The following is a 27,707-nucleotide window of genomic DNA, read 5'->3' as shown; positions in this document are numbered from 1 at the left end:
GTTACCTGCTGATCAACACTGCTCCAACTACTTTATCAGATGTTCACTTGCATCAGATGATGTGTACAAAACTATTAGCAAAATATTCGGTATGTTAATCTACATGCACTACAAAGCAACATCACAACAGGAGCAGTGTCCTGTAATGCTTTATGTGGTCCAACCAAATCTTGCAACGGATGGCTAAATAAATTGTTTGCTATGTCCAATCAAGTCTGCATTCTTGATCTGAAGGGGGTAGAGGTGAGGGGTGTACTCAAGGGAAAGGCCAGGATGGGAGACAGTAATGGTTTTATTGGGGGGCAAAGGTAATCAGAAATGGAGGTGAGGATGCAGTTGAGCAAATTAGTAACTCCAGAAATATTGTGGTACATGGAAGGCCAAAGATTAGACAGTTGGGGTTTTGTAATTGATTTGGAGATTTTGTTAGTGAATTATGGATAGTATTTTCTACAGATAGATACAGTAGGAGGTAGTGTTGGGGCCTAGAAGGAGGATGTGGGTGGAGAGTGATGCAAAGAAATGATCAGAGATAGCCTTGTCTGTGATTGATGTGACAGGACTAGCAAGACTATGTGAGATGACAAGTTCAAAGGGGCGACTGTGATTATGGATTGAGGTCTTTTCATGAAGGAAGAAGCTTAGGGAGGATAGAGAACTCAGAAGAGAGCACAGTGATTTGAGATAGAGGTTGAAATCACAGAGTATGAGAAGTTGTTTGGTGTGGAGTCTAAGGGAGGAAAACAGTAAAGATAGCCTGGTGTGAACATTTTGATTGTACTTGGGAGGCTGGTAAAGAATGAGGGTTTTGAGTGAGATGCGTAAAACAAGTTGAAATGCTCAAAGGAGGAAACGGTGCTGGAGAAGTAGAGGGAAAGGCCAAGTTGAGATCTTGTGATATTTGTTCACTACAACAGTTAAGATAGGGTGAAAGATATCGCTGAATCATGGAGCCTCATTAAAGGGAAAAGTGTCATCGTACCTCAGCCAGGTTCTGATCCTGAAATTTGAAAGCATTTTCTAGTCTGCAGATTTTTCATGAACAGCATTGACCTGAGTCTTTGTTTACTTACTAGTGAGACTGTGTGACCTTAAAGAGTATTGCAAATGTTGTACCTTCTAAACCGCAGTGTGTATTTGACCCGTTTACGATGGACAGATGGTCACACAAGTTGCTTAATCAAATAATCCTTTATTACAAACACAAAGTTAATATTAGGCAATCACACACACATGCAAGTTGAACTCTAAACTAATACACTAGAAAGACCTTAACTTAACCCAGGTGACTGGCAAGTACAGAGCAGATAAAGCCTTATCTGTAATCCTGTAGTCTGTCAGTATTCGATGTCTGTTGCTGGTCATCTGTGTCCTTGATTCTGGTCCCTCTGTGGATGGTGTGGATGGTCTTCCTCTTGGCTGGTGAAAAGTTCACCGTTGTTGTTGGCTGTTGAAGCTGCAGTCGAGAGAGCGATTCTAAGGTGGCGCAGCACCTTTATAACCTGCTTGGATTCTCGTGCCCTTTTGTGGGCGATCTCTGGGTTATTGTCAATCAGTTGATCAGGACTCAATCACCCTACTCAATCAAGTCCAATCAGGGGCTGCAACATCAATTTTGGGGTGGTCACTCAGTGGCCATGCCTGGAAGTGTTGGGGGCAGGGGCTTGGGTGCCACTGTGTCCGGTAAACAAGTGTGCCTGACAGGATAGTTCTATTGTTCCTGGGATGGCCTGGAGATGATCTTTTTCCTGGGCTGTTAAAAACGTCCGAGCTGCAGCTTTTGTGTATCTGCCTGACTTTGACCATTATTCCCAGCGTTCTTTGCAGGAGGCCATTTTAGATGGCCACACAAATTTCTGTTTCCACAATTCATTAGAGGTTTAGAGCTATAACTTTTAATTTGAGGATTATATCTTTTAAGTTGGTGATCAAAGTGTTTATCTAAGGTGTAGTAATCCACGGGAGGCAGGAGTTCCGTCACCACACCAATATTTATTTACAATAACGATATTACAGGAGCAGCTACAAACAGTGCTGCTAGCAGTCCAGTCAACTTAAGACTGGCTCACAAAGCCTACACAGGTGCTTATATGGGCCCCCCCAATGAGCTATCATTGAGGGAGCTCATACTCCAATGGCCAACCAATAAAGCCAATTGGAGTTCATTTACCCCCCCCCCCCCCCCCAAGGTCCGAGGAATTCCTGCCAGCTGGCATTCCTCTGAGCTTCTTCCTGCTCATCATGTCTAGGTCTGTCACCTCTGTGTCGTCCGCCGGGTCGTTCCCCGAAGTGGGCGGGGTGTACCTTATAGGTGCCCGTCTTTTCCTTGACGACCTCCTTGGAAGTTGTTCTTCCTCCTCCTCGGGGAGAGGTGTCGCGGCGGCCTCAACGAACGTGTCCATCTCCGACTCTGACGACTGGATGACGGGGTCTAGAGAAATTGCTCGGGGCTGGGGTGTGGGTATTATTTCCGTCTGGACTATCCCAGCTTGAGGCGGTCCTGCTTCGCCTGCCTCCACGTGTGGTTCCACTTCCCTTATTTGGTCTAGGTGTTTCTTCAGCACCTTCCCTCCTATTGAAACCTCATAGGATATGGGCCCTGTTTGGGACTGTACCGTGCCTTTGACCCACGTTGGTCCATTCCCATAATTCCTGACCCAAACCGGTGCCCCCACCTGGAAATATCTCTGCTGCCGACTATTATCATGCCCCCTGCGTTGGGCCTCCTGTTGTTTCTCCACTTTCCCCGTTAAATTTGGGAAAAGGAGACTCAGCCTCGTTCGCAGCCGCCTTCCCATTAAGAGTTCAGCTGGCGGTATGCCCGTTGTGGAATGCGGTGTGGTCCTATAATCAAACAGCCAGCGGGAGAGCTTTGTGTCCATTGACGCTGCCGGCTGCTTCTTGAGTCCCGCTTTAAGTGTCTGGACCACTCTCTCTGCCAGGCCGTTGGTCGCTGGATGGTAAGGGGCTGTTTTGATGTGACGGACTCCGTTTTCCTTCAGGAATTTTCCAAATTCCCCACTTGTGAATGCCATTCCGTTGTCCGACACCAATACCTCCGGATGTCCATGTGTTGCAAACGAGGCCCAGAGCTTTTCAATTGTCGATGCTGTGCTTGCCGCGTTTACCCGGTGGACGTCCAACCATTTGGAGTGGGCGTCCACTATCACCAAAAACATTGAGCCCATGAAAGGGCCGGCATGGTCAATATGCAAGCGGGTCCACGGTCTGCCTGGCCATTCCCATGGGTGCAATGGCGCCGCTGGTGGCACTCTTTGCCCCTGTTGGCACTCCTGGCACCGACGTACCAAGGCTGCTATGTCTGTGTCCAAACCTGGCCACCAAACGTAGCTTCGAGCTAGCATCTTCATTTTAGACACCCCTGGGTGTCCGTGATGTAAATCAGTTAAGATTGCCTGATGGACCTGAGCTGGGACTATTACCCGGGCTCCCCATAGTAGGATACCATCTTCTACGGTCATTTGGTCCCTTCTGCTCCAGTATGGGTGCATCTGGGGCTCCACTGGTCTTTCCAGTTCCCCTGTTAGCAGTAAATGCTTTATCTTGGCTAAAACTGGGTCTTTTTGCGTCCACAACCGAATATGTTGTGCGTCAACTGGTAGGGTGTCCAAAAAATTTAGAGTCATTACTGTCTCCTCTACTTTTGGTATTTGCGGCGGAGTGTCCGGGAGGGGAAGTCTGCTCAAAGCATCTGCATTTGCTACTCGCGTTCCCTGTCTGTGCTCCAGAACGTATCTATACACCACCAGTAGCAACGCCCAGCGTTGGATTCTAGCTGATGCAATCGGGGGTATTGACTAGTCTTCTTTTAATAACCCTAAAAACGGCTTATGGTCCGTCACTATGGTGAATTTCCCCCCGTACAGATACTGGTGAAATGTTTTTACTGCGAATATCACCGCCAGTCCTTCCTTCTCGATTTGGGCGTACTTCCTCTCAGCCATCGCCAAGGTCTTCGAAGCATAGGCTATTGGCCGTTCTTCCCCATTCTTTCCTCTATGGGCTAAGACGGCACCTACCCCGTAGGGGGATGCATCACAAGTGACCACCAACTCCTTCCTTGGGTCATAATGCTCTAAGACATTTTCGGATGTCCAGTGCTGCTAGCAGTCCAGTCAACTTAAGACTGGCTCACAAAGCCTACACAGGTGCTTATATGGGCCCCCTCATTGAGCTATCATTGAGGGAGCTCATACTCCAATTGGCCAACCAATAAAGCCAATTGGAGTTCATTACATAAGGTAACTAGAAAAGCTGATTAAAAGCTGGTAAACAACCCAAGAGTGCATGCAGGTCAGAGGCTTGGAATTTGAGTGGCCCTTGTCCTGACTCCCCAAGGTCTGTCCACCGTTTACAAGGAAATAGTCAGGAGTGTGTGATTGGGGAAAAAAAGGAAAAAATAATTTCCTTCAGTTTAAATGGGGAGTTTGGGAATTACAGATCCCAGCCGACTTTGGGCTTCCTGTGCATGCACCGACTGAAAGAATGGAAGCGAAATACAGTTTGTTTCTTTTATGTTCTTCAGGCTGAGAACCGACTGCGTACATGCACAGAAGGGAAAATAAGTGAAACAACACCAATCCGGAGGTCAGGTGACCTGGAACTGAAGCACATTCGAGAGGATGTGTCCCAGGGAATAGAGTAAGAAGTCTTACAATATCAGGTTAAAGTCCACCATGTTTGTTTCAAACACTAGCTTTTGGAGCACTACTCCTTCCTCAGCTGAGGAAGGAGCAGTGCTCCGAAAGCTAGTGTTTGAAACAAACATGTTGGACTTTAACCTGGTGTTGTAAGACTTCTTACTGTGCTCACCCCAGTCCAATGCCGGCATCTCCACACCAGGGAGTAGGACACAGGGAAGTGGGCAGAGAGAGGTCCCAAACCAAGAAGAAGGTCTCAAACAAGGAAATGGAACAGAAAGAGTTCCCAGAAGATAGTCCCAGGTAAAGGACAAGGGCAAAGATCAGAAACAGATTCTGTTCAGTAAAGCTGAGAGAAAGAAACCAAGGAAAAAGCTCCAAGTTAGAAAAAGAGCTGTGGGGAGAAGAATTGAAGAAAGGTGGGCTCCAGAAAATCTTTTTGTAGATCTGAGTGTACATCCAAAGGTTGGTGACTCCGTGCTGTGGTCTTGGCCTGGCCAAAGATCTGAAATTGTGCCTAGAAGGTAAAGTTTGAATGTGCACAGAGACCCAAGGGAAAAAAATCTCTAAAAATGAGATTGAAATCCTAGAAGTGGATCCTAGTTGAATCTGTCCTAGTGGGAACGACTTTTCGAGACAATTCCAAGGTGAATTCTTAAAATGTGGAGATTAGGAATCCTTGTAAAGAGGGTTTCAGTGAGATCAGTTGGCTGATGGTGCAACAAGCATCTGAATGGATTTTTAGGAAATCCACAGAATCTGCTTTGGCTGCATCTGCCATTTCCATTGGAGTATGTTCTATCTGACCATAGTTCACCAGTTGATTCACATGTACTGTGTACCTATCCCTTATACTATTAAGAGTGTAAGATACATTGTTTTATATTTCCGAATTTGGATGTGTCTAAAGATATAGCTGGGGTGAAGGAATAGTGAATATTTGAATTGTGGATGTGATTTTTCAGGTCCATACACCAAGGGCATAAATTCCATTATGGCTGAAAAATTCATGAGAGGACCATAATGGGATTTGTGCCAGGGACGTCTCGATTTGAGATTTTCCCCACCCCCTGCCGGTGTCATCTGCGCATAAACTTGATTTAATTGAATTTGCATGGATTTTAATATCATTAGACGACTTTACACCGTACCTCCCAGCCCCATGCAATGCCCCCACCGTCCCCTTTGGCATGATGACAAGGCGGCGTCAGCCAGAACTGGTTTTTGAAAACAAAAACCAGTCATGTTGATCACGTGAGGGGTGCGGCGATGCCTGGAGGCCCCAGAGTTCAGAGCCAAGGCTTGGCATCACCCACTGGCACCTTGGCATTGCCTGGCATAGCTCATATCCTCAAACTATGACCTCCAGTTCTGGACTACCCCACCATCGGGGACATTCTCTCTGAATCTACCCTGTCTAATCCTGATAAAATTTTATACGTTTCTGTGAGATCCCCTCTCACTCTTCTAAACTCCAATGAATATAATCCTAATCGATTTAGTCTCTCCTTATGTGACAGTACTGCCATCCCAGCAATCAGCCTGGTACACCTTTGCTGTACTCCCTCCACAACAAGAACATCCATCCTCAGATAAGGACACCAAGACTGCACACAATACTCCAGGTGAGGCCTCGCCAATGCTCTGTACAATTGCAGTAAAACATCCCCATTTCTATATTGTAATCCTCTCGCTATGAAGGTAAACATACCATTTGCCTTCTTTACTGGATATTGTACCTGTGCGTTTACTTTCAACGGCTGATATACGAGGACACTAAGATCTCGCTGAGTATCCATCTCTCTCAATTTACACCCATTCAAATAATAATCTGCCTTCCTATATTTGCTACCAATGTGGATAACCTCACATGTATCTACGTTATACTGCATCTGCCATGCATATGCCCACTCACTCAGCTTGTCCAAATCCCACTGAAGCATCACTGCATCCTCGTCACAGCTCACCCAACTTTGTATTATCTGCAAATTTGGAGATAATACATTTAGTTCCCTCATCCAAATAATTATATAATGTAAACAGTTGGGGTCTAACACAGATCCCGGCCTGCCAATCGGAAAAAGACCCATTTATTCCAACTTTTTGCCTCCTAGCTGCCACCTAGCTTTCTATCCATCTCAAGACACTACCCGCAATCCCATGTGCTTTAACTTTACATAGTAATCTACTATGTGAGACCTTGTTGAAAGCCTTCTGAAAATCTAAATAAACCACTTCTACCGGTTCTCCCTGGTTAACTCTACTAGTTACATCTTTAAAGAATGCTAGAAGATTTTTAAAGTATTATTTCCCTTTTGTAAACCACGCTGACTTTGTCTGATGATGCTACTTTCCACATGCAGTGCTATGAAATCCTTGATAATGGACTGTAGCAACTTCCCTACTACCAACATTAGGCTCACTGGTCTATAGTTCCCTGTTTTCTCTCTGCCTCCCTTTTTGAATAGCGGGGTTATATTAGCTACCCTCCAATCTGTTGGAACCATTCCAGAGTCCAATGGATTTTGGAAAATGACCACCAATGGATCTATTATTTCTAGGGCCCACTTCCTGACGTACACTGGGATGAAGGTTATCAGGCTCAGGAGATTTATCCACCTTCAATCCCATTAATTTCCCCCAAATCGTTTTCTTTACAATGGGAATGTATGTGACTTTTGTTCGTGTTCCTTATCCCAAGGACACTAAGGCTAATTAAGAAACCTCCATATTTATTTCAACTGATGTTTGCTACCTCAGCACGGAGCTTGGATCAAACCTGGGACTTCATTGAACTGGCTCAGTACTATGCCATATGGTACATTGAGTCAGTAAAATATTTGTGATGACTATTTGCCACAATTTCTAAAACACTTGGTATTGCCTGATTATGGATGCTGAGATATAATACATTTTCAAAGTGTAGGAACTAATTTTTCAAATATTATACAGCTTTCAAATCAGTAGGTGACAGGACAGAATGATTTATTGCTGAGTGGATGAAAAGAACTTCCAACCAAGAGAAAATCTCGTTAGTGACCTAAAGATCAGGCCTGTTGTGTTTGGAAGCCAATTTAACAGACCAATTTAACAGACTTGGTGATGATGCATTGAGGTCACATTGAAAACAGCACATTCTTAACTTGTACTTGAATAATGTTACCAAGACAAAAACAGCATGTCTACATAATTAAAGGCTAGCATTTTACTTCAGCATTTAAGGTTGATAATAAAGGTGCAGATAGTTTTTCTTGTCTCCCAGTTGTAAAATAATTAAATGCTTGCGAAATAGATTATAGCACTTGCATGGATTTAGTCAATGATAATGGAGATCAGAAGCTACCATCTGCATTTCATTCAGCTATATGAACATCAACACTGAATGTTTTTTTTTACTGAATATCTTACTCAATTTGGGAAGGTTTTCTTCTATATAAGAACCTATCGACTGAAGTCACACCATATGCCTGAGACCAAAGCAAGATTTGCACTGCAAGAGTTGATGTGACCAAAGTTTTTTTTAAAAATTGTTTCCAATTAAGGGGCAATTTAGCGTGGCCAATCCACCTACCCTGCACATCTTTGGGTTGTGGAGGCAAGACCCACGCAGGCACGGGGAGAATGTGCAAACTTCACACGGACAGTGACCCGGGGCCGGGATCGAACCCGGGTCCTCAGTGCCATGAGGCACCAGAGCTAATCACTGTGCCACCGATGCTGGTCCAAAAGTGACCAAAATTATACCATTCCCATTACTCAAGTTTAGTGTGTGTGAAAGTCACTGTGGCTTTGTTATAATTTGCAGTGCAGGGGCATTCAAGTGATGATGCTCACACACTTCTTCATTCACGCTGGTTTAGCTCACTGGGCTAAATCGCTGGCTTTTAAAGCAGGCCAGCAGCACGGTTCGATTCCCGTACCAGCCTCCCCGGACAGGCGCCGGAATGTGGCGACTAGGGGCTTTTTACAGTAACTTCATTGAAGCCTACTTGTGACAATAAGCGATTTTCATTTCATTTTCATTTTCATGCATATTGGACACATCTGCAGCATAGCTGCCGCACTTCCTATCTGTAACAAAAAGGAGAAATTTGTCGGAACAGTGGAGTTGAACTGTTCACTGAACTAACACCTGGTTCAAACACTTTTCAGGATTTACTGTGTTTACTTTATATATTTTTAAAATTACTTTTTTTGAGTTACAAAGCCAGGGCTCAGAGTGTGGACAGGGGCAAACCCCCAATCCAGCTCCTTGCCTGCTCCAAAAACCAATTCAAATTGAATCCAATTCATGGTCCCCACAAGAGAGACATACCAGATCTGAACCAAAAGGCAGAACAGATACTACACTTGATCTTGGCCAAAAGGCCGAGAAGCGATTGTGTTTACTTTATATGTTGAAGAACTAATTTAATTATTAACTTTGTGATGTAAAATTAGCATACTTCATTGTCAGTAATTAATTTTGTGTGAACAGTGCTAAAATCTTTCAGCTCCAGCTGTGGCTTTGTTGATTGTACATTCGCATCTGAATTACACAATTCTGGGTTCAAGTTCCATTTCGGGGCTTGAGCAAAAAAAGAAATCAAGGCTGACCCTCCAATTGCAGTCCTGGGAGGGCACTGCACTGTCGGAGGTGCAGATTTTTGGATAAAATGTTGAACCAAAGCTCCGCCTGCTTTGATGGACGTAAAAGATTCCAATGCATTATTTTGAAGAAAAACAGAACAATTATCCTTGGTGCCCTGGCCAACATCCCTCAATCAATGTCACAAAAACCAAATGATCTGGTCAGTATCACATGCTGTTTGATGTTTTCTCAGCACATAGTGGCTGCCATGTTTCCTACATTGCAACAATGATTACACTTGAAAAAGTATCTCAATGGCTGTAAAGTGCATGAGAAGTGCTATATAAATGTGAGTCTTTTTTCTTGTACATTTAATGGGCATAACTGAAATCCCAATATGATATTCATATGCCAAATGCGGGAAAGTGGGACTAGCTTAGTGATAGAAACCGGGCGGCATGTACAAGCTGGGCCGAAGGGCCTGTTCCAATGCTGTAAACACCTATGACTCGAATATGGTATTAGAGACCCGAGCATACGTTTTTTTTCTCTTTGCCGATTTAGTCCATTCAAACCCTTGAGTATATTTCCATGGTCACCATCTAGCAACTTGCACACATAGCCATCAGTCATCGTGTGTGTTGACAGTGACTATTATCAGACTACTTTAATACAATAATGGCGCCACAAGATTCTGCTCTTGTTCTCACCTGACAACAGCATCCAAACTTTATCAGGAGCTGCTATAGACAGTGACCAGTTTCTTTCTCTCTCTCTCTCTCTCTCTCTCTTCCCCCCCCCCATAACTCTGGGGAGCTGAAACCATTGTAGATAACATAGCGTTGCTTGTCTTGAGATCCGCTAACTCAACGCAGACCGGGAATTGAAGCTGGAACTTTTCTGGCAACGCGTAGGCTCATTATGCCACTGGGTGAACCCTGAAAGACTAACATCAAAGCACTCAAGTGAGAAAAAGGGTTAAAAAAACTTTCTACAAGAATGCAAACTTCATACCATGACCAAGCTTCTGAAGTGGACAGCAATGGACTTTGTGAAGCATAAATGTGTTGTCTGTGGAATTGCAGCAAACGTCTGCCAGGAAGGATTGGTTTATTCATTTTGTGTAAAAATAATCACCAGTTATCTCGTCGCAGCGCACAAGGAAGTTGAATGATAAGCTTTCTGTATCTGCTCGGTGTGAATTGTCATTGTGATGAATTGTGCACACAGCAAACAATTCAATCATGATATTGTCATACACTACAAATTGCTCACTTGACCCACTTGTACTTAGCACCTTTTAAAAAGAAAATGCAATTATATGCAGCAACAGGTGGCCAGGGATGTTTTTGGATTCTGATAACATTGTTAATTCACACAAGTTTCATGGTTTGACATCTTTTCAATCTATTTAAGTCACTGTCTGCCTTGATGTCCTATCCATACTATTGCATTTTCCAGTTAATTCAGTTCTCCTGCTTCTTTTTTTGCACCTCACAAGATAATAATGGATCACTGCAAGTGCAATGTCTGCAGAATCCTATGATCTGAGCCAAAATAGAAATTAACACTCATGAACTGCTGGTATTTTTAGTTGGAAAAAAAAGTTTTGAACTGATTGATGTTCAGAATTGATTTAAGTCTCTATGAGCTAGTCAGATAATCAATGATTTTACAATGATTTGGCTACTGCCAAGTTTTCAGCGCAAAGTGAATTCCAGTTGCGTTCATTAAACACCAGAAAACACAGAATATAAATGTTAGAAGATTTTGGATAGTATCCAGGCATGCAAATTCTCACTTCACATGTTAAAACTTTGCCTAGATTTACATTGCGTTGAGACAGAGGCCATTATGAAATTTTTATTTGAACGATAGTGGAATTCTGGTGCCAATTTGCAATTCCGAACTTTATATTTTGGTCAAACAAAACAATTAAAATTTCAAGTTATTTTAGAATATTCATCAGTTTCCGTGACATTATAAGAGACCGATTTCATATATTTTCATTTTGCAGATGTGAAACTTTTGCTCATATGTCAATATGTAATGTTGTTTACTTTGATTATCAAGGTGTCCAATTTACAGGAAAAGAAGAGAGGTATTAATTGTGTTCGGGCATACAACATAAGCCATGTATCACGCTGTTTATTATAAATTGGAGGATTCCGAGGGTCAAATTAGCCCTGAGGGGGTCGGTACAAGGGTTCTTTAGGAGGTGGCAGCCTTTCCTCGACTTTCTGGCTCAACGATAAGGAACTAGGTCAGCAGCAGCAGCAACCCGGGGGGGAGGGGGGGGGGGTGGGGGTCTCAGGGGGGTATTGTTTAAGTTCATTTGCTTATTGTTAATTTATTATTTTGTTGTTTATTGGGTTTGGGGGGGTGGGGGGTTTGTTACATGCATTGTTACGGGTGCCGGGGGGGTGTTTATTATTATTGTTGTTATTATTATTATTGTTCTGTAGATATATATTTTTCAAAAAATTCCAATAAAAATTATTTTAAAAAAAAATAAATAAATTGGAGGATTCCACAGTAATCTGAAGCAGCAAATTGGCAATATCATTAATTATAAGGCAAATTCAAATTTCACATAGTATCAACAAGATATTTATAATTATATTTAAAAGTAAAACTAATCTTTGCAGTTTTGGTTGTTGCTTTTGCAATTTATTCAGGAGAAAAATGCATTAAAAGACCTATGTGAATCGTTATTCTTAGCATGTTCACGAAGGTTCAAATGATGTTCATCAAAATGTTCAGTCATGCCAGTTTATTGACCAATCTCTTTGGAGCTCAAGTGAATGGTATTGATGGAGAATGTAAAGACATGCAGAACCGGCAAGCTGGTGGAGAGTTAAAGACCTGTGAAGAACCAAGGGTCCAACCTGCAACTTTCAATTAATTGGCATTTTCTGTATTCTCTGTCTTAAGTGTTGTAATTCCAGTCCACGCGGGTAGAGACATAAACTGCAGCTGATGTTATCATATGACCCAAAAAAAAAGGTTTTATTCCATCCTTAAAAGTTACAAAGCCAATGCGCCGAGTGGACATCCTTGCTTGCTCCAAAAGCCAATTTGAATTCAAATTAAATCCAATTCATGGTCTCCACCAGAGAGATATATAGAAGATTCAAGCTGACAAGAAAAGATACTGCACCTTTATCATTTGACTTTTAACCTTTTGCCATTGATGATGCTCCTTTATGGTTGCCAATTGTCTGCCTTTTGCCTGGACAGTTCGGTTTCTCAAACTCCTTTACAGTGAGGGCAAGGACATTAACAAAAGCTTGGTTAACGTTTTTAAAAATAAATTTAGAGTACCCAATTCATTTTTTCCAATTAAGAGGCAATTTAGCAGGGCCAATCCACCTACTCTGCACATCTTTGGGTTGTGGGGGGCGAAACCCACGCAAACACGGGGAGAATGTGCAAACTCCACACGGACATTGACCCAGAGCCGGGATCGAACCTGGGACCGTGGCGCCATGAGGCTGCAATGCTAACCACTACGCCACCGTGTTGCCTTTTTGTCAATGGTTTTAAAGCTCCTCGTCAGCATTTCCAAGTCCTCTATGCTGCCTTGTGGGCCTCTTGCAGTATGACTCTTATCCAGCTCCAAGTCACAGGCTAGGGTTGAGGTTGAGATCTGTAGAACATTGCTCAATATGTCATGGAAAACATAATTTACTCTTTTTCTCATGGTAGGCGTCTCAATTTCTGTGCTTTAACTGCATTAAAAAGTAAGGGCTCTGCATGTACTTTCTTCCCATGTTTCCACAAATATCTTCACAGTTGCCTATGACCTTACTGTAAGCTACTGATTGAGGTACTTGCTTCTTCAGAGAGATGGACCTATTTTAGCAGTTTTTTCATCAAGTTTAATTCAAAATTAACATATCAGATTGTACCGGACAGGTTGTCTTCACAGCTCTGTTTTAAGTAAGTTTGAAGAAGGCTGTTAGTAGTTGTAATTTTAATTAAAAGTTATATTTCTAATGAGTTGTTTATCGTCCCTATAGATATGGAACGCTATAGAAACAGGCAGATGCTTGAAGACTTACTTGTGCCATTCTGGGGCAGTTCGTGATGTTCAATGGTCTTTGTGTGGAAGACAGATCCTCAGTGGCGGATTTGATTCAATGCTTCATCTGACAGATATTGAAACAGGTACAGTGCTGTTACGATTATTCTAATTTTCAGATGTTTTCATGTTAATGTTATAAGTAGTTCCCTAAATTAATCAAATTAAGACGGATAAGGATGAGATGAAAGGTCACAGACATATTTCACTGTAAGACTTTATTTTTCTTTCAAGCTTGGGACATATATCATTTCTATCCCTGACCTTTGAGATTTTTGTGCCCAGAGCTGCGAAGCTCTAAAAATGTAATTATATTTGAAAACCACACCTGCCTGGCAGGTTTTATTACATTGGATATTTTATCAATGTTAGTCGGAAAGGATTAAGAGGGTAATTTCTTGTCAAAATCTCTATCCTTAAATTGCCTTCCCTAATTCACCAAGCTATATCTGCCATCGTGTATCATGGAGATGCAGGCAGGATTTTCATATACGAGATGGGTGGAGGGAGTTGGGAAAATTCCAGATTTTGCACGCCCGCTGGGGGAGATAGTGCCCGCAAAGACGGGATCTTGATTGGTGGGGCGGATGCGTGATGCAGTCAGGTCAGCTGGCCTGGGAAAAAGGTAGGAGGCACTGACAGGGGTTGTCAGGTGCCAGGTTTTGCTGCTGTAGGACCTCAACCCAGTTGTAATGAAAAAACATGGGTCCCTCTAACCCTCACCTCTCACACCCCCCAGGCTGTGGCACTTCCATGCCCAGTGAGCCACTATACTGTGATGAATGTAGGCATTTCAGATATGTTGCATTATATGTATTTGGTGCAGTAAGGGTTAAAAGCCTTGGTGAGAGGGAAGGCACGATGGCGCAGTGGTTAGCACAGCGGCCTTTAGAGCAAGTTTTCCTGAGTCTGCTAACTGTATTTAAATGTGGATTTTAGTTTGAGATGGCTATTGTTTGAGTGGGAATAAAGAGAGCAGTCGAGTGTTATTGTGTAATTGTATTGATAAGCATTGTTTAACTGGTAATTGAAAGCTACTTATATTCATACGGTTAAAGTTATTAATTGTTAATAATAAAGTTTGTTTTGATATACCATATCCTATGCGTGCATCAAACCACTCATGGAGAAAAGTATCCTTTCCTCACAGTTTTACAAATTAAATTAAATATTCGGGTTTCTGTCTGGTATCCTAGCAACTGTTGGGGTCTGGTCCGGGATCGTAATAAAATACTATCAAAACCAATGAACTACAGAATGGGTAAAAACCATTCCAAACTTTCCACAATGTTTTTAAAAAGTCCTTTGGCACTTTTATTGCCCTGTAGTGAAGCATCTCTTTTTGCATGAGGGGCAACATTTCTTTTTTTTTTCCACATTTGAAGTACCAATGAGCAAATTTTGGAAAGATGAGATTTGGAACAACATTAAAATTAATTTTTAAAATAGCTCCGGTGTAATGAAAAGAAGCAACTTGCTGAAGAAAACAACGGTCAAAGCAATAAATTGATGAATTTTTTAAAATGAGTAATTAATAAAGTTGACCATTTTAGTGTGTGCGTGTGAGTGCTCAGAGTGCTCACTCATCTTCACCCATACCTACTGTGAGTGGATGAGAGTGTGTAGGGGTGAGAGTGAGTGAGAACCCTGAAACTGTGAGTGAGCCAGCCTCACTCTCACTTACTCACTGTCTCACACTCTTCCATGTTCTCTCTCACACTCTCTCTCTCTCTCACACTCTCTGTTTCGCACTCTCCTACTCATTCACTCTCACACACACTCACTCACTTTCGCCCACTCTCACACGTCCGTTCACTCTCACATGCACTTGCTCACTCACTCTTACGCTTACTTACATATACTCACTTTCATACACAGATTCACTCACTTTCACACATTCTCTCACACTCCCTCACACATCCAGACACACACACTGCGGGCGAACACGCAATCTCCACCTGTGAGAAACTCGGCGCGGGCTAACAATCTGGCGAGAATCGAAAAATGCAATTCAATCAGGCGTGATTAGGTTTTGCAATTTTCCCCCTCCCCCCTCCAATGGAATAGTGTGAATCACATTGCGGGAGCCTGGGAATCTCATTTTATTGAAGTGAAGGGGGGGGGGGGAGGGGAGAGAGCACGGTAGCATAGTGGTTAGCTGTGTTGCTTCCCAGCTCCAGGGTCCCAGGTTCGATTCCCGGCTTGGGTCACTTGGGGCTGTTTTAGCACAGGGCTAAATAGCTGGCTTTGAAAGCAGACCAATGCAGGCTAGTAGCGCGGGTTCAATTCCCGTACCAGCCTCCCCGAACAGGCGCCGGGAATGTGGCGACCAGGGGCTTTTCACAGTAACTTCATTTGAAGCCTACTTGTGACAATAAGCGATTTTCATTTCATTTCATTTTCATTGTCTGTGCGGAGTCTGCATGTTCTCCCCGCGTCTGCATGGGTTTCCTCCGGTGCCGCGGTTTTCTCCCACAGTCCAAAGCTATGCAAGTTAGGTGGATTGGCCCTGATAAATTGCCTTTAGGTTAGGTGGGGTTACTGGGTTATGGGGAATAGGGTGGAGGTGTGAGCTTAGGTAGGGTGCTCTTTAAAAGGGCCAGTGCAGACTCGATGGGGTGAATGGCCTCCTTCTGCACTGTAAATCCTATGATTCTGTTACATTAGCATGTCATTATTGAGCACTCTCCAGACCTTTTCTCCTCCCAGAATATTTGCCGGGCACCAGCATGATGCCATGTGGCATAATTTACAACAGGTCTACAAAAACGTGAATCTGGCAGCCTCACATCTGAGGGGGATATAAGAGGTGAGTGCTCAGGCAGCCATGGCCCTTCATGCTCTTCACTGCTCAAGGTGCACCAGCGAGGGCATGGGAAACGCAGATAAGTTCAACTTGGGTCCGGAGCTGAAGTTCAGCCACTCAGTCTTATGGGGAATGGTTACTAGCAGGCCTTACCTTCCATTCACTTTAGGGAGCACTTTGCTTTAAGAAAGTCTGGCGACTGGCATGCAGGCATCGCTTCCTGTGTCTTCCTTGCTGACTTGTGGCCAAATCACCACTCAAAGGGTAGGAGCTGGAAAGTTGGCGGGAGGAGATGAATACTGAATATCAGCACTGGGAGCAGCTGTTGGGTTCCTGGGTGTGCCCAATGAGAGACAGAGTGAGGTTCTCAGGAATGGGTTACATCCCTGCCTCATGAGGAATAAAGATCAACTGAACTGAGTGTGGAACTTGAGGACCAAGGGGTTAAGCTCTATTGAATTTCAATTCCACTTGTCTAGGAAGTTTGTCTCAGGAATAGATGTGTAGGACTGTGAAGTGGGAGAATGGGGGTGCCCTCTATATGTGTGCTTGTCATCCTAATTACAGGCTTCATCTGTCACAAAGACATTGATCTTGTTGAAATGCAATTTCACCCTTCATTGACAAGTCAGTTGTGCCAATGAAATTCAATGAGAGCTAAAATTCATTGCCATAAATTGGAGTCCCAAGCACACCCGGTGTGGACAGGGACAGGGAGGGAGGAGCACCTCCTCGTGAACCTGCTCCTGGGCCAGGCAAACCTTGCCAGGTCCAGGCAGCAGGCAACCGAGGGGGTTGCTAAACCAACTGTCTGCCCCTCTTCCAAGGCTTAATTCACGGCTGGGTGTCCCTGGAAAGGGAGCATGCGGGTCCATGGGCACCACCAAGGCCTTTCTTGTTCAGTGGTCTGGGGTGCTTTATCGACCTTTTTAATCACATTTTGGTTTGATGGTTTAAGTTTAATTTGCTCGTTGTTTTTGTTTTAGGGGCTGCCCCTTTCAGTTTGCACCACATATTTAATTTAGTTTAATTGTTTTATACAAGTAGTTGGAGTCCCAAGCATTGCATCTTAATGCTCATACAAGAGTTTACATCACACAAGGTACACTGATGTGAACCCAATGTGAGCCTTCACTGTGAAGTCTATCATAGGGGCAGCAAGGTGACACACTTCTGCCTCACAGCTCCAGGGTTCAATTCCAGCCAAGATTCATGCTTGACAAAGGTGTTTGTATGTGTGGGGGTTGGTTAAGTTTCAACTGTGTTTCTATTATGCTTAGAGACAGCTACAGCGTGATAAATAAATAAAAGGTATAAACATATGTATTGCTTAGCAACTGGGGACTTGTAAGGTATGAAAGGTTTTTAGTTTTAGCTGAATTTGTGAGAAGTTGGAGACAGGACACGGGGAGTGAACAGCTCTCAACTCTGCCAGGAGAAGCTGGCAGGACAACAGAGTTGCATAGATGCAGGTTCACTATTGAACAAGATACAATCTAGATAAACAGGGAATTGGGACAGAAAGTTGTTTAAGATACCTGAAGTTAAGAGAACAAAGACCAATGTATTGAAGAAGAAGAATTCAAGGAAGAATAAACAAAGTGTTCTGAATTAAAGAGACAATTACAGATTTAAATTGAGATACCAAATTTCAGACGTTTCAAATGAAACATTTGACGTAATTTTAATACAGCCAGGGAATTGAGAGTTAAACCAATTATGAGCAGCTTGTACAGCCGTCAAGGCAAAGACATCCTAAAGAGGTTGGTGTAAAATCCTGGACTAGATTCACTGTTAAAAGTGGAGCGAAAACTTTGTTTAAAAACGTCATTTGGAAAACCTAGACTGTATTTCTGAATGCAAACCACAAAGGGAAAGCTTGATTATTACGAGAAGATTTTAAAGTGTGTTTTTGGGAGTTGAGTTGGGAAACTCTCATGTGACAATCATCTGGGGGACTCTGAGGACAAATCCATACACTAACTTGGGTTCAGCAGATTGCGTGTATTTGACCACATTCATCTTGTGTGCTTAAAAGGGACTTTTTATGTTAATGAGGCGATTGTAGCTGAAGATGTACTTTGTAATCGATTTTAATCTTTAAATCTGTATGTCTTTGTTAAGCTAAGGGAGGAGCATAGGTGTATTGTATAATAGTTCAACATTTGATGTTTTCTTTTTTAAATTTAGAGTACCCAATAATTTTTTTCCAATTGAGGGGCAATTTAACGTGGCCAATCCACCTACCCTGCACATCTTTGGGTGATGGAGGTGAGAACCGCGCAGATACGGGGAGAATATACAAACTCCACATAGACAGTGGCCTGGAATCGAACCCGGTCTTCGGTGCCAGGAGGCAGCAGGGCGAACCACTGCGCCACCGTGCCGCCTTGTCCAACTGACAGCTGAGTTCCGGGCGCCGGTTTAATTTGGCGAACGTATATTTAAATATGCTGATCTGGGCCACGTCAAGTGACGGTGGGATCCAGATTGTGACACCTTCGTTGATTCCGTTTAAAGCATCGCAAATCTCGCGAGAGGCCTTTTAAAAGATTCAATGGCCTCGTACCGACACCAAGTCCGGCACGATGAGGCCGCTGAATCGTGCCCACAATCTTTTGAGCCAAGGTTGCATTCTGGGATCTTCCCGTCCAATTATAACATCAAGTGGCATCGTGACACTATACATTGTATAGTGGGTCAGTGTGCATGGATCTGCCACAGTTTGGCATGGAGCGCATGAGGGGTCATGGGGAGGTGGGTGAAGGTATATAGATGGCATAGGGGCATGAGGAGAACCTTTTTGGACTTGCCTTTGAAAAAGGTCCCTCATGCAGACTATGGTTCATGACACTTCTGAGCTGCCATGAATCAGGACTCTTTAAAAGCTGGGCCTACTGTATGAAGATTGAGATGGGCTTGGACATGCTTATGTCCACAAGAGCCATCAGGGTTGGGGGTACAGGGTGCAGAAATGCAACCTGAAGCAGCCTGCACCCTTAAAAGGCATTGGTTAAAATTGGAAAGCCCAAAATGGGGTCAGCAATCCCGGAATCAGTGTCCAACCGCCAAGATGTCCCCAGTCATCCCGACTCGGTGAAAATCCGGGCCCCAGTCTTCTTATAGCCTGCATTTAATAACAGTATTAACCGTCAAGGACCTAAAGAATCAAAGGCATCGTTATTAGTAATTAAAGGCTCTTTCTTATCATGTCTCTTTATCATGGGCAGTTTTACGCCTCTTCTTAGGATACTTCCAACAATGAAGATAGACCCTTCTAATTTGTATTCTTGTTCCCAAGCCTCATTTGATTGGTTCTCTACTTGTAAAACTGAAATTCATAATTATATATGATACATGTTTTGATTTAATCTTCATGATTGATATGTTTAATGTGTGCAAACTGTCGTGCACTGCATTATTTTAAAACAAATGTGTGTTTGTTAGCTGGCTCTCCAATAAGTTCACAACATTTTTATTAATAAGGACGTACAAGGCATGGATATGTTGCACTGCTGATTTGTATAAATCCTTTTTCATTATCTTTGGTGATACTCATCAATCTCACTACAGCTGGGCTAGAGATCAGCAGTCAAACTCATTCTTCTCACAGTGAAGTTATTTAATAGTTTATTTCTCTGGAGGAAATGACTAGTTTCAGGATAAGGAACAGCTACTGGCAGAGAGCTTATGCTCATGAGAATGGTACTCGAAAGGGAATTTACAAGAAGGGCCTAATTGTAGCAGAGACTCGATTCTGTACCGTACGTGATCAGATTAGGATGCAGCAATCATCACCAAACTGCATTGCTTGGAAGTAATAGTCACTTGAATGGAAATTTATTTCACTGTTTGTAGTAAATTAAAACCAAAAGAGCCATTAAAATAATGTTATGTTTATCATTATATCCAATTAATTTATATCACAACAGTTTAAGTTTTCCTGAGGAGGGTAGAATCAAACTGATGTTTCCTGATGTATGTAATAAAATTAGATTGCTGGCTAAAAGTGAAATATAGCTTCCATTCCAGTAAACTGAGTGTCTTTGTGCTTTGGGTTCCCTGAATTCAAGATGAGGCCTTGCTAAGAATATTTTAGTCAGCAAAGTGTTCTGGCAACTTTCACGTCACATTAAACTTTTTCTTATTTACAAAAATGGTTTGGTTCTCTTCTAATTTGAAAAGAAAAATTCCCAGCATGATAAGCAAGGGAAGACGGAGGATGATGGAGGGAAAGGGTAGAATAAGGAGAAGCCTTATCTGCTGGCCACTGTACACTAATCCCTGCCTGTGGAAAGTGTGCTGATGGGGATGTTGGGGACGGGATCAGAACAGCTGCGTTATCTCCATGACTGTAGTTGATACTTACTCCACAGGGTTGTACACACAAAAAAAAAACTTGATCAGAGAGTGTCAAAGGGTAGCTTTTTAAAATGTGAGTTAACATTACAGGAGAAAATGTAGAGCTGCTGCTTGGCTTGTATGACAGGCTGTATCAGTAGTGTTTACACCAACATGAGGCGTAATACTCCTGTAGTCAATGGCTGACTTTCCATTAAGATGCAAGTTGTAAATAGTGCCATACAAAGACAAAACTTTAGGTTTTCATAAACTTCTTAGATAGAATATTGTGGAACATATGTGCATAATGTATGACCAATTGCCTAATGGTTCTCAAGGAATTTTCAACCATTTGCAGGTGTTGTACTTTTCTAATTACCAGTACTCCCTTTTGCATAACCTTAGAAATTATTGAATCCACAGGCTTCAGTACCACCTGGTATTTCATGATATGTGGTGACATCCTTCCATCTACAAGAGATGGTGGGCACAGCAAAAAATCCATTTAGGTGGAGTGTCTTCACTTGGTGCACTTTTGCTGATGGCTGTGAAGACTAATTCTTGAGAGGCTGGTTCTGCCACAAGTGCCACACTTGAAGCCACCAAGTGATGTTGTTGGGTGCTGTTTCAGCATTGGCTCCTTTTGCCAAGCTGCTGTAGCCACTGCTTATTGTGATAGTGCACACCAGCCAACAGGAGGTGTTGCCATTTCTCTCTTTCACCAGCTAGTGACTCCAAGGTGCAGTAGTCAATGGTTGGGGTTTCCATGTCCCTCTTGCAAGAATCCTTGCAGCAGAGTCTTAGACATCCCATTGACCGCCTGACTCCGGCTACTTCGCCATATGAAGGTTCTTGGGTGTGCAGCCACTTCCCATTCTGCGGACATGATCCACTAAAGCCGTCTCTATTGGATAGGTGCCAGCACACTTGGGAGCTCTGCCTTGGCAGGCATTTGTGATGTTGCCCTACCAGGATATACCCAGAATTCACCACAGAGAGTAAAGTTGGAAATGATTGAGCTTCTTTTTCTGGTAGCTGTAAGTCACCCATGTTTCACAGGCACACAGTAAGATGCTGAGAACACAGGCTTTATCAACAATCAGCTTCGACCCCAGGGTCAACTTGATGTTATCCAATGCATGCTTTACGAGTTGACTGAAGGTTGTTCCAGAAGACAACTCACCACCACCTTCTGAAGGGCAATTACTGATGGGCAATAAATGCTGGTCTAGTCAGAGACGTCCACATCGCATTAAAGAATTTTTAAAATAGGGTGCATAGAAATATGGAGTTACAAGGAGATCCCTGTTACCGTTAACAGTTTAGCCCAGTTTGCAAGTGTTAATTATTTCATCATTCCTTTAAAGTTTGCTTTAGCTCAAACCCTTTTTGTGTTTCTTCCTTTTCCCTCTCAAATTTAATATCAAATTCAATCCACATTGTGGTGATTATTTCCAAGATGAACTCTCACCATTGGATTGATAACTAATTTTTTTTTTGAAAATGTTTTGATTAAAGTTATTGGGCGGGATTCTCTGAATCTGGGGCTAAGTGTTGACGGCGTCATAAACACTGGAGCGTTTTACGACAGCGCCAACAGGCCCCTAGGATCCTGCGCCGCACAGGGAGCCAGCATGGCACTGGAGAGCCTCATGCTGCTCCAGCTGCCAATACCGGCGTCAGACCAGGCGCCGCGGGTCAGCGCATGCATGCTACGGCCGGCGCAAGCTCGTGCGTGCACGCGGGTTGCCTTCTCCATGCCGGCCCCGACAATATGAACGCCATAGGACCATACGAGAGCAGCGCCGGCGGGACCCGGCCTGACTTGGTGGGCGCTCGGACCATCACATGGGGAGAATCACCAGGGAAGGGGCGGGTGCTCAATCAGCGCCACGCCGATGCCAATGGCTCCGATTCTCCGATGAATGGAGAATCGCAGACCGGCGTTGCGTGAATCGTGCCCCCCCTGGCGATTCTCCGACCCGACGCGGGGTCGGAGAATTCCGCTCATTAATTTTATACAATACAAAATAAACAAACCTACGTAGACCAGATACAATCTACAAAAGCCACACATTAGAAATAACCCCCAAAACCCAAGCCCCTGCCTCCCGACCCTCCTTTTCTTTGCTATTTTGAAATATTTTATCGTAATACATAGTACAGAAGGTGATTGTCATGTACTAACATATGTATAGTTCTTCCCCCTCCCCTCTTCTCCCCCCCTGTTGATTGGCCCCATCCGCCCTCTCCTCACTCTTCCCCCCCCCCTCCTGTTTTAGGTATTCCTTTGGGGATCTTGGTCTGTTTTGCCACTTTTGCTTATACCCGGCCAGGCTCTAGGCCTGCAGCTGGTTCTGTTGGTTAGCTGGTTGGTATGGACTTTCTGCCCTTCCCCATTTCCTCCCTCTACTTGTTCCCTGGTGTCTTGTTGACCCCTGTGTGCCCCCCTCTCTCCCCCCCCCCCCCCCCCTCCCCCCTCCGCCTGGAACAAATTACAAATAGGTGAATGGCTTCCACACCTTGTGGAAGCCCTCCTCTGACCCTTGGATAGCGAATTTGATTTTCTCAAGGTGGAGAAATTCCGACAGGTGTGCCAGCCAGTCCGCATCTTTGGGTGGATTGTCAGCCGAGCAGGATTCTTCGGAGGGTGATTAGGGAAGCAAAGGCAAGGGCATCGGCCCTTCTCCCCATAAATAGTTCTGGCTGGTCATTGCTTCAAAGAAGGCTGTCCAGAACCCGACATATCTGGGTCATGCCCTGAGCATGTGGGTGGCACTGTTGCATTGGATTGGATTTGTTTATTGTCACGTGTACCGAGGTACAGTGAAAAGTATTTTTCTGCGAGCAGCTCAACAGATCATTAAGTACATGGGAAAAAAAGGGAATAAAAGAAAATACATAATAGGGCAACACAAGATATACAATGTAACTACATAAGCACTGGCATCGGATTAAATATACAGGGTGTAGTGTTAATGAGGTCAGTCCATACAGATGCTGTTTAGCACAGGGCTAAATCGATGGTTTTGAAAGCAGACCAAGGGAGGCCAGCAGCACGGTTCAATTCCCGTAACAGTCTCCCCAAACAGGTGCCGGAATGTGGTGACTAGGGGCTTTTCACAGTAACTTCATTTGAAGCCTACTTGTGACAATAAGCGATTTTCATTTTCATTTAAGAGGGTCATTTAAGAGTCTGGTGACAGTGAGGAAGAAGCTGTTTTTGAGTCTGTTCGTGCATATTCTGAGACTTCTGTATCTCCTGCCCGATGGAAGAAGTTGGAAGAGTGAGTAAGCCGGATAGGAGGGATCTTTGATTATGCTGCCCGCTTTCCCCAGGCAGCGGGAGGTGTAGATGGAGTCAATGGATGGGAGGCAGGTTTGTGTGATGGACTGGGCAGTATTCACGACTCTCTGAAGTTTCTTGCGGTCCTGGGCCGAGCAGTTGCCATACCAGGCTGTGATGCAGCCAGATAGGATGCTTTCTATGGTCACGTTTGTCCTCCACCTCCAGGAATAACCTGTTCATTCGGGTTTAGGTGCACTCTGTGCACCACTTTGAATTGTATGAAGTTTAGTCTTGTGCATGTGGAGGTGGAATTGGCCCTGTTCAGTGCTTCGCTCCAGAATCCCCACCCTATTTCTATCCCTAGTTCTTCCTCCCACTTTTCTTGTGTTTCGTCCAGTGGGGAGCGTGCCCTTTCTAATAGTCATCCATACAGGTCACCGCAGTTCCCCCCATCCTCAGTTTGCCCGCGTCCACTAGTTCCTCCAGCATTATGTGCTCGGGGTCCGTGGGCATGCTGTCACCTCCTTGCAGAAGAAAAGCTAAAACACTTTTTTGTGCTTCTCTTTCTCCCTCCCAAATCTAATATGAAATTCAGCCACATTCTGGTCATTATTTTCAAGATGCTCCCCTATCATTGCATTGGTAATTAATACTATTAGTTGCTCATCATTAAACCAAGGATAAGCTATTCTCTTGTTGGCTCTTAAACATATTGTCCTCGAAAACTTTGGAATATATTCCAGAAATTCATTTCCTTTTCTACTTAGACTGAGAGAAGTATAACAATTCACTTGAAAATAAAAATGTCCCGTTATAACCACATTGTTTCTGCTACATCTTTTCATGATCTTTGTATTTATATATACCTGTTATATCACATAGAACACACAAATATGGGCCGAGAGTTCTCAGGTCATCCACTTCTAATTAGGACATCCAATCAGCTAAGTTTATCCCTCAGACAATTATGTAAACTTGTTTGTTCAATGTGAAAAAATTCTCCAGACCTCCTCTGCCTACTGCCAACCACTGGTGAGGTTCCCTTCCAGAGATTTGGAAAAGTATGCCGGTGTCACTTTTCCTCACCGTACTTGTATCCTAACATCTAAAATTTAACCAGCCACCAGGAAACTGCAAGCTTGAGCAACTACTCCTTTCCTGTACGGATATCTGGCAGTGATTACTGCAGTGGCATTATTGCTTCGTACAGCTTTCCATCAGATTGGCAGATAGGTACTGTACAGAAAGTGTGTCTGGTTTCCCATATCAAATAGGTCAATACAGAGCCAGCACTTCTCATAAGTATGTTAGTCACCAAGTTCCTCCCAAATCTTTGGTTGGTTTAATTTCCTCTTCGAGGACTTCAGATTCTGATTCCATGTCTTTGCATATTCCACTGTGGGTGTATAATCATGTTCCAAATATCATTCAACAATTCATCCTTTCCTGACATAACAATCACCAGAAATTCATTTCCTTTTCTACTTAGACTGAGAGAAGTATAACAAAATTACCAGGTGGAAATATTTCTACCAGATTTTATGCACATTTTAAATAAATAAAAAACTGACTATACAATGGCATTAAAATAACTTCTGTAATGATAGTTTGTTGCAATCCAAATGTCAGCTCTTAACAGAATGGTTTTACTTTACATCCAACCTAGGCAGACCCCAGGAACGGATGAAACAACACCTTCTCGCAGCCGGATCCCTTTAGAGATTTTTACAACTCAGTATTTTTAGTTTACACTGTTCGATAAACATAGGTGCTCAATATACAGTGTTGGGAACATTATCACAAGAATTTTAATTCCACAAGGAGTTAGAACAATGTTCTTCAAACTTTTTTTCTGGGGACCCACTTTTACCAACCGGCCAGCCTTTGGGACCCACACCGGCCGACCTTTGCGAGCCATACCGGTCGATCTCTGTGACCCACGCCAGCCGACCTCGCGATCCACGCCGGCCGACCTGCATGATCCACCATTTTCTCTTACCTTGTTTGCTGCTGACAAAAATGGAGGAAGTGGTTTTGGGACCCTTTGGCCCTCGTACACGCTCCTCCAATGGAACCTGTTGGATGAAGGTGAAGCCTTCCGGTGTCGGAAAGTATGGAGTCTCCATCTGCCCAAAGTTCCGAATTATTTTCCTGTAAAACTTTATCAAATAAACCCCCCCCCCCCCCCCGAAGTTGTAAAAAACAATAAAATGAGTAAAATAAATGAAAAAAATGAATAAAACCCACCCGAACTTGTAAATAAAAATTAAATGGATAAAATAAATGAAAATAATGAATAAAACCCCCAAACTTGTAAAACAAAATGAATAAAATAAATGAAAAAAATAAAAATTAAATGAATAAAATAAATGAATAAAAACTATGACACAACTTGTAAAACAAAAAGCTGAAACCGTTTTTAAAAATAGCGGCCGTACTGCGCGTGTGTGCCCGATTTGCCCATGCGAAATGGGGCAAATTTTTTTAACATGTTCGCGGAATGCGTATGCGCGCCAATCATCATGCGCAATGCGGCCGAATTTTTTTTTGACATGTTCGCGGCCGCCTGCAGCCGGAGGTATGAAAAGCCGGCTGCTGCGCGGGGATTTGCGCGATCGGGAGCGCTGCGGACAACGGCTCCGTGACCCTTCCGATACCCGCCCGTGGGTCGCGCCCCCGACTTTGAAGAACACTGAGTTAGAACAAAGAAAATTACAGCACAAGAACAGGCCCTTCGGCCCTCCAAGCCTGCACCGACCATGCTGCCCGTCTGAACTAAACCCCCCCCCTACCTTTCCTGGGACCATATCTCTCTATTTCCATCATATTCATGCATTTGTCACGACTCCCATTAAAAGTCACTTTCGTATCTGTTTCCACCACCTCCCCTGGCAGTGAGTTCCAGGCTCCCTCCACCCTCTGTGTAAAAGATTTGCCTCGTACATCTTTAAACCTTGCCCCTCGCGCCTTAAACCTATGCCCCCTAGTAATTTACTCTTCCACGATGGGAAAAAGTTTCTTACTATCCACTCTGTCCATGCCCCTCATAATCTTGTAGATTTCTGTCTGGTCGCCCCTCAACCTCCGTCGTTCAAGTGTCCTCCCTGTGTCTGCGTGGGTTTCCTCCGGGTGCTCCAGTTTCCTCCCACAGTCTAAAGATGTGCGGGTTAGGTGGTTGGTCATTCTAAATTGGCTTTAGTATCCAAAAAAGGTTAAGTTGGGTTACGGTGATAGGGTGGAGACGTGGGCTTGCTCTTTCCAAGGGCCGGTGCAGACTCGATGGGCCGAATGGCCTCCTCCTGCACTGTAAATTCTATGAAAGAACAAACCAAGTTTCTCCAACCTCTCCTTATAGCTAATGCCCTCTATACCAGGCAACATCCTGGTAAATCTTTTTTGTACCCTCTCCAAAGCCTCCACAACCTTCTGGTAGTGTAGTGACCAGAATTGAACTCTAAGTGAGGCCTAATTAAGGTTCTATAAAGCTGCAACATGATTTGCCAAATTTTAAGCCAATGAAGGCAAGCATGCCTTATGCCTTCTTGACTACCTTCTGCACCTGCATTGCCACTTTCAGTGACCTGTGTTCCTGTACACCCAGATCCCTCTACCTAACAATACTCTTAAGGGTTCTACCATTTATTGTATATTTCCCATCTGTATTAGATGGAAAATGCATTACCTCACATTTGTCTGGATTAAACTCCATCTTCCATCTCTCCGTCCAAGTCTCCAACCGATCTATATCCTGCTGTATACTCTGATGGTCTTCATCGCTATCCGCAATTCCACCAACCTTTGTGTCGTCTGCAAACTTACTAATCAAAGCAGTTACATTTTACTCCAAATCATTTATATATTACAAACAGCAAAGGTCCCAACACTGATCCCTGAGAAACACCACTAGTTACAGCCCTCCATTCAGAAATGCACACTTCCACTGCTACCCTCTCCTA

At 43.6% G+C, this 27,707-nt stretch overlaps 1 protein-coding gene and 1 non-coding gene across 6 annotated transcripts in view; one reads left to right on the top strand and one right to left on the bottom strand.

Annotated features, from left to right (window-relative positions):
• Nucleotides 1-27,707, top strand: part of wdr25 (WD repeat domain 25) — a 97,748-nt gene that overhangs the window by 53,135 nt on the left and 16,906 nt on the right. For all 5 annotated transcript variants that reach the window (XM_038776875.1, XM_038776849.1, XM_038776883.1 and 2 more), the window contains exon 3: nucleotides 13,254-13,401. In XM_038776875.1, the coding sequence (XP_038632803.1) occupies nucleotides 13,254-13,401 (148 nt within the window). The remainder of the gene's footprint in view (nucleotides 1-13,253; nucleotides 13,402-27,707) is intronic.
• Nucleotides 8,842-9,041, bottom strand: LOC119962538. Its single transcript, XR_005459905.1, has one exon. It is a non-coding gene; the product is annotated as a U2 spliceosomal RNA (small nuclear RNA).

Source organism: Scyliorhinus canicula, chromosome 2, assembly GCF_902713615.1.
Source record: "Scyliorhinus canicula chromosome 2, sScyCan1.1, whole genome shotgun sequence".
Classification (NCBI taxonomy): domain Eukaryota; kingdom Metazoa; phylum Chordata; class Chondrichthyes; order Carcharhiniformes; family Scyliorhinidae; genus Scyliorhinus; species Scyliorhinus canicula.
Note: the sequence above shows the minus strand (reverse complement) of the source record. Positions and strands in the feature narration are given on the sequence as shown.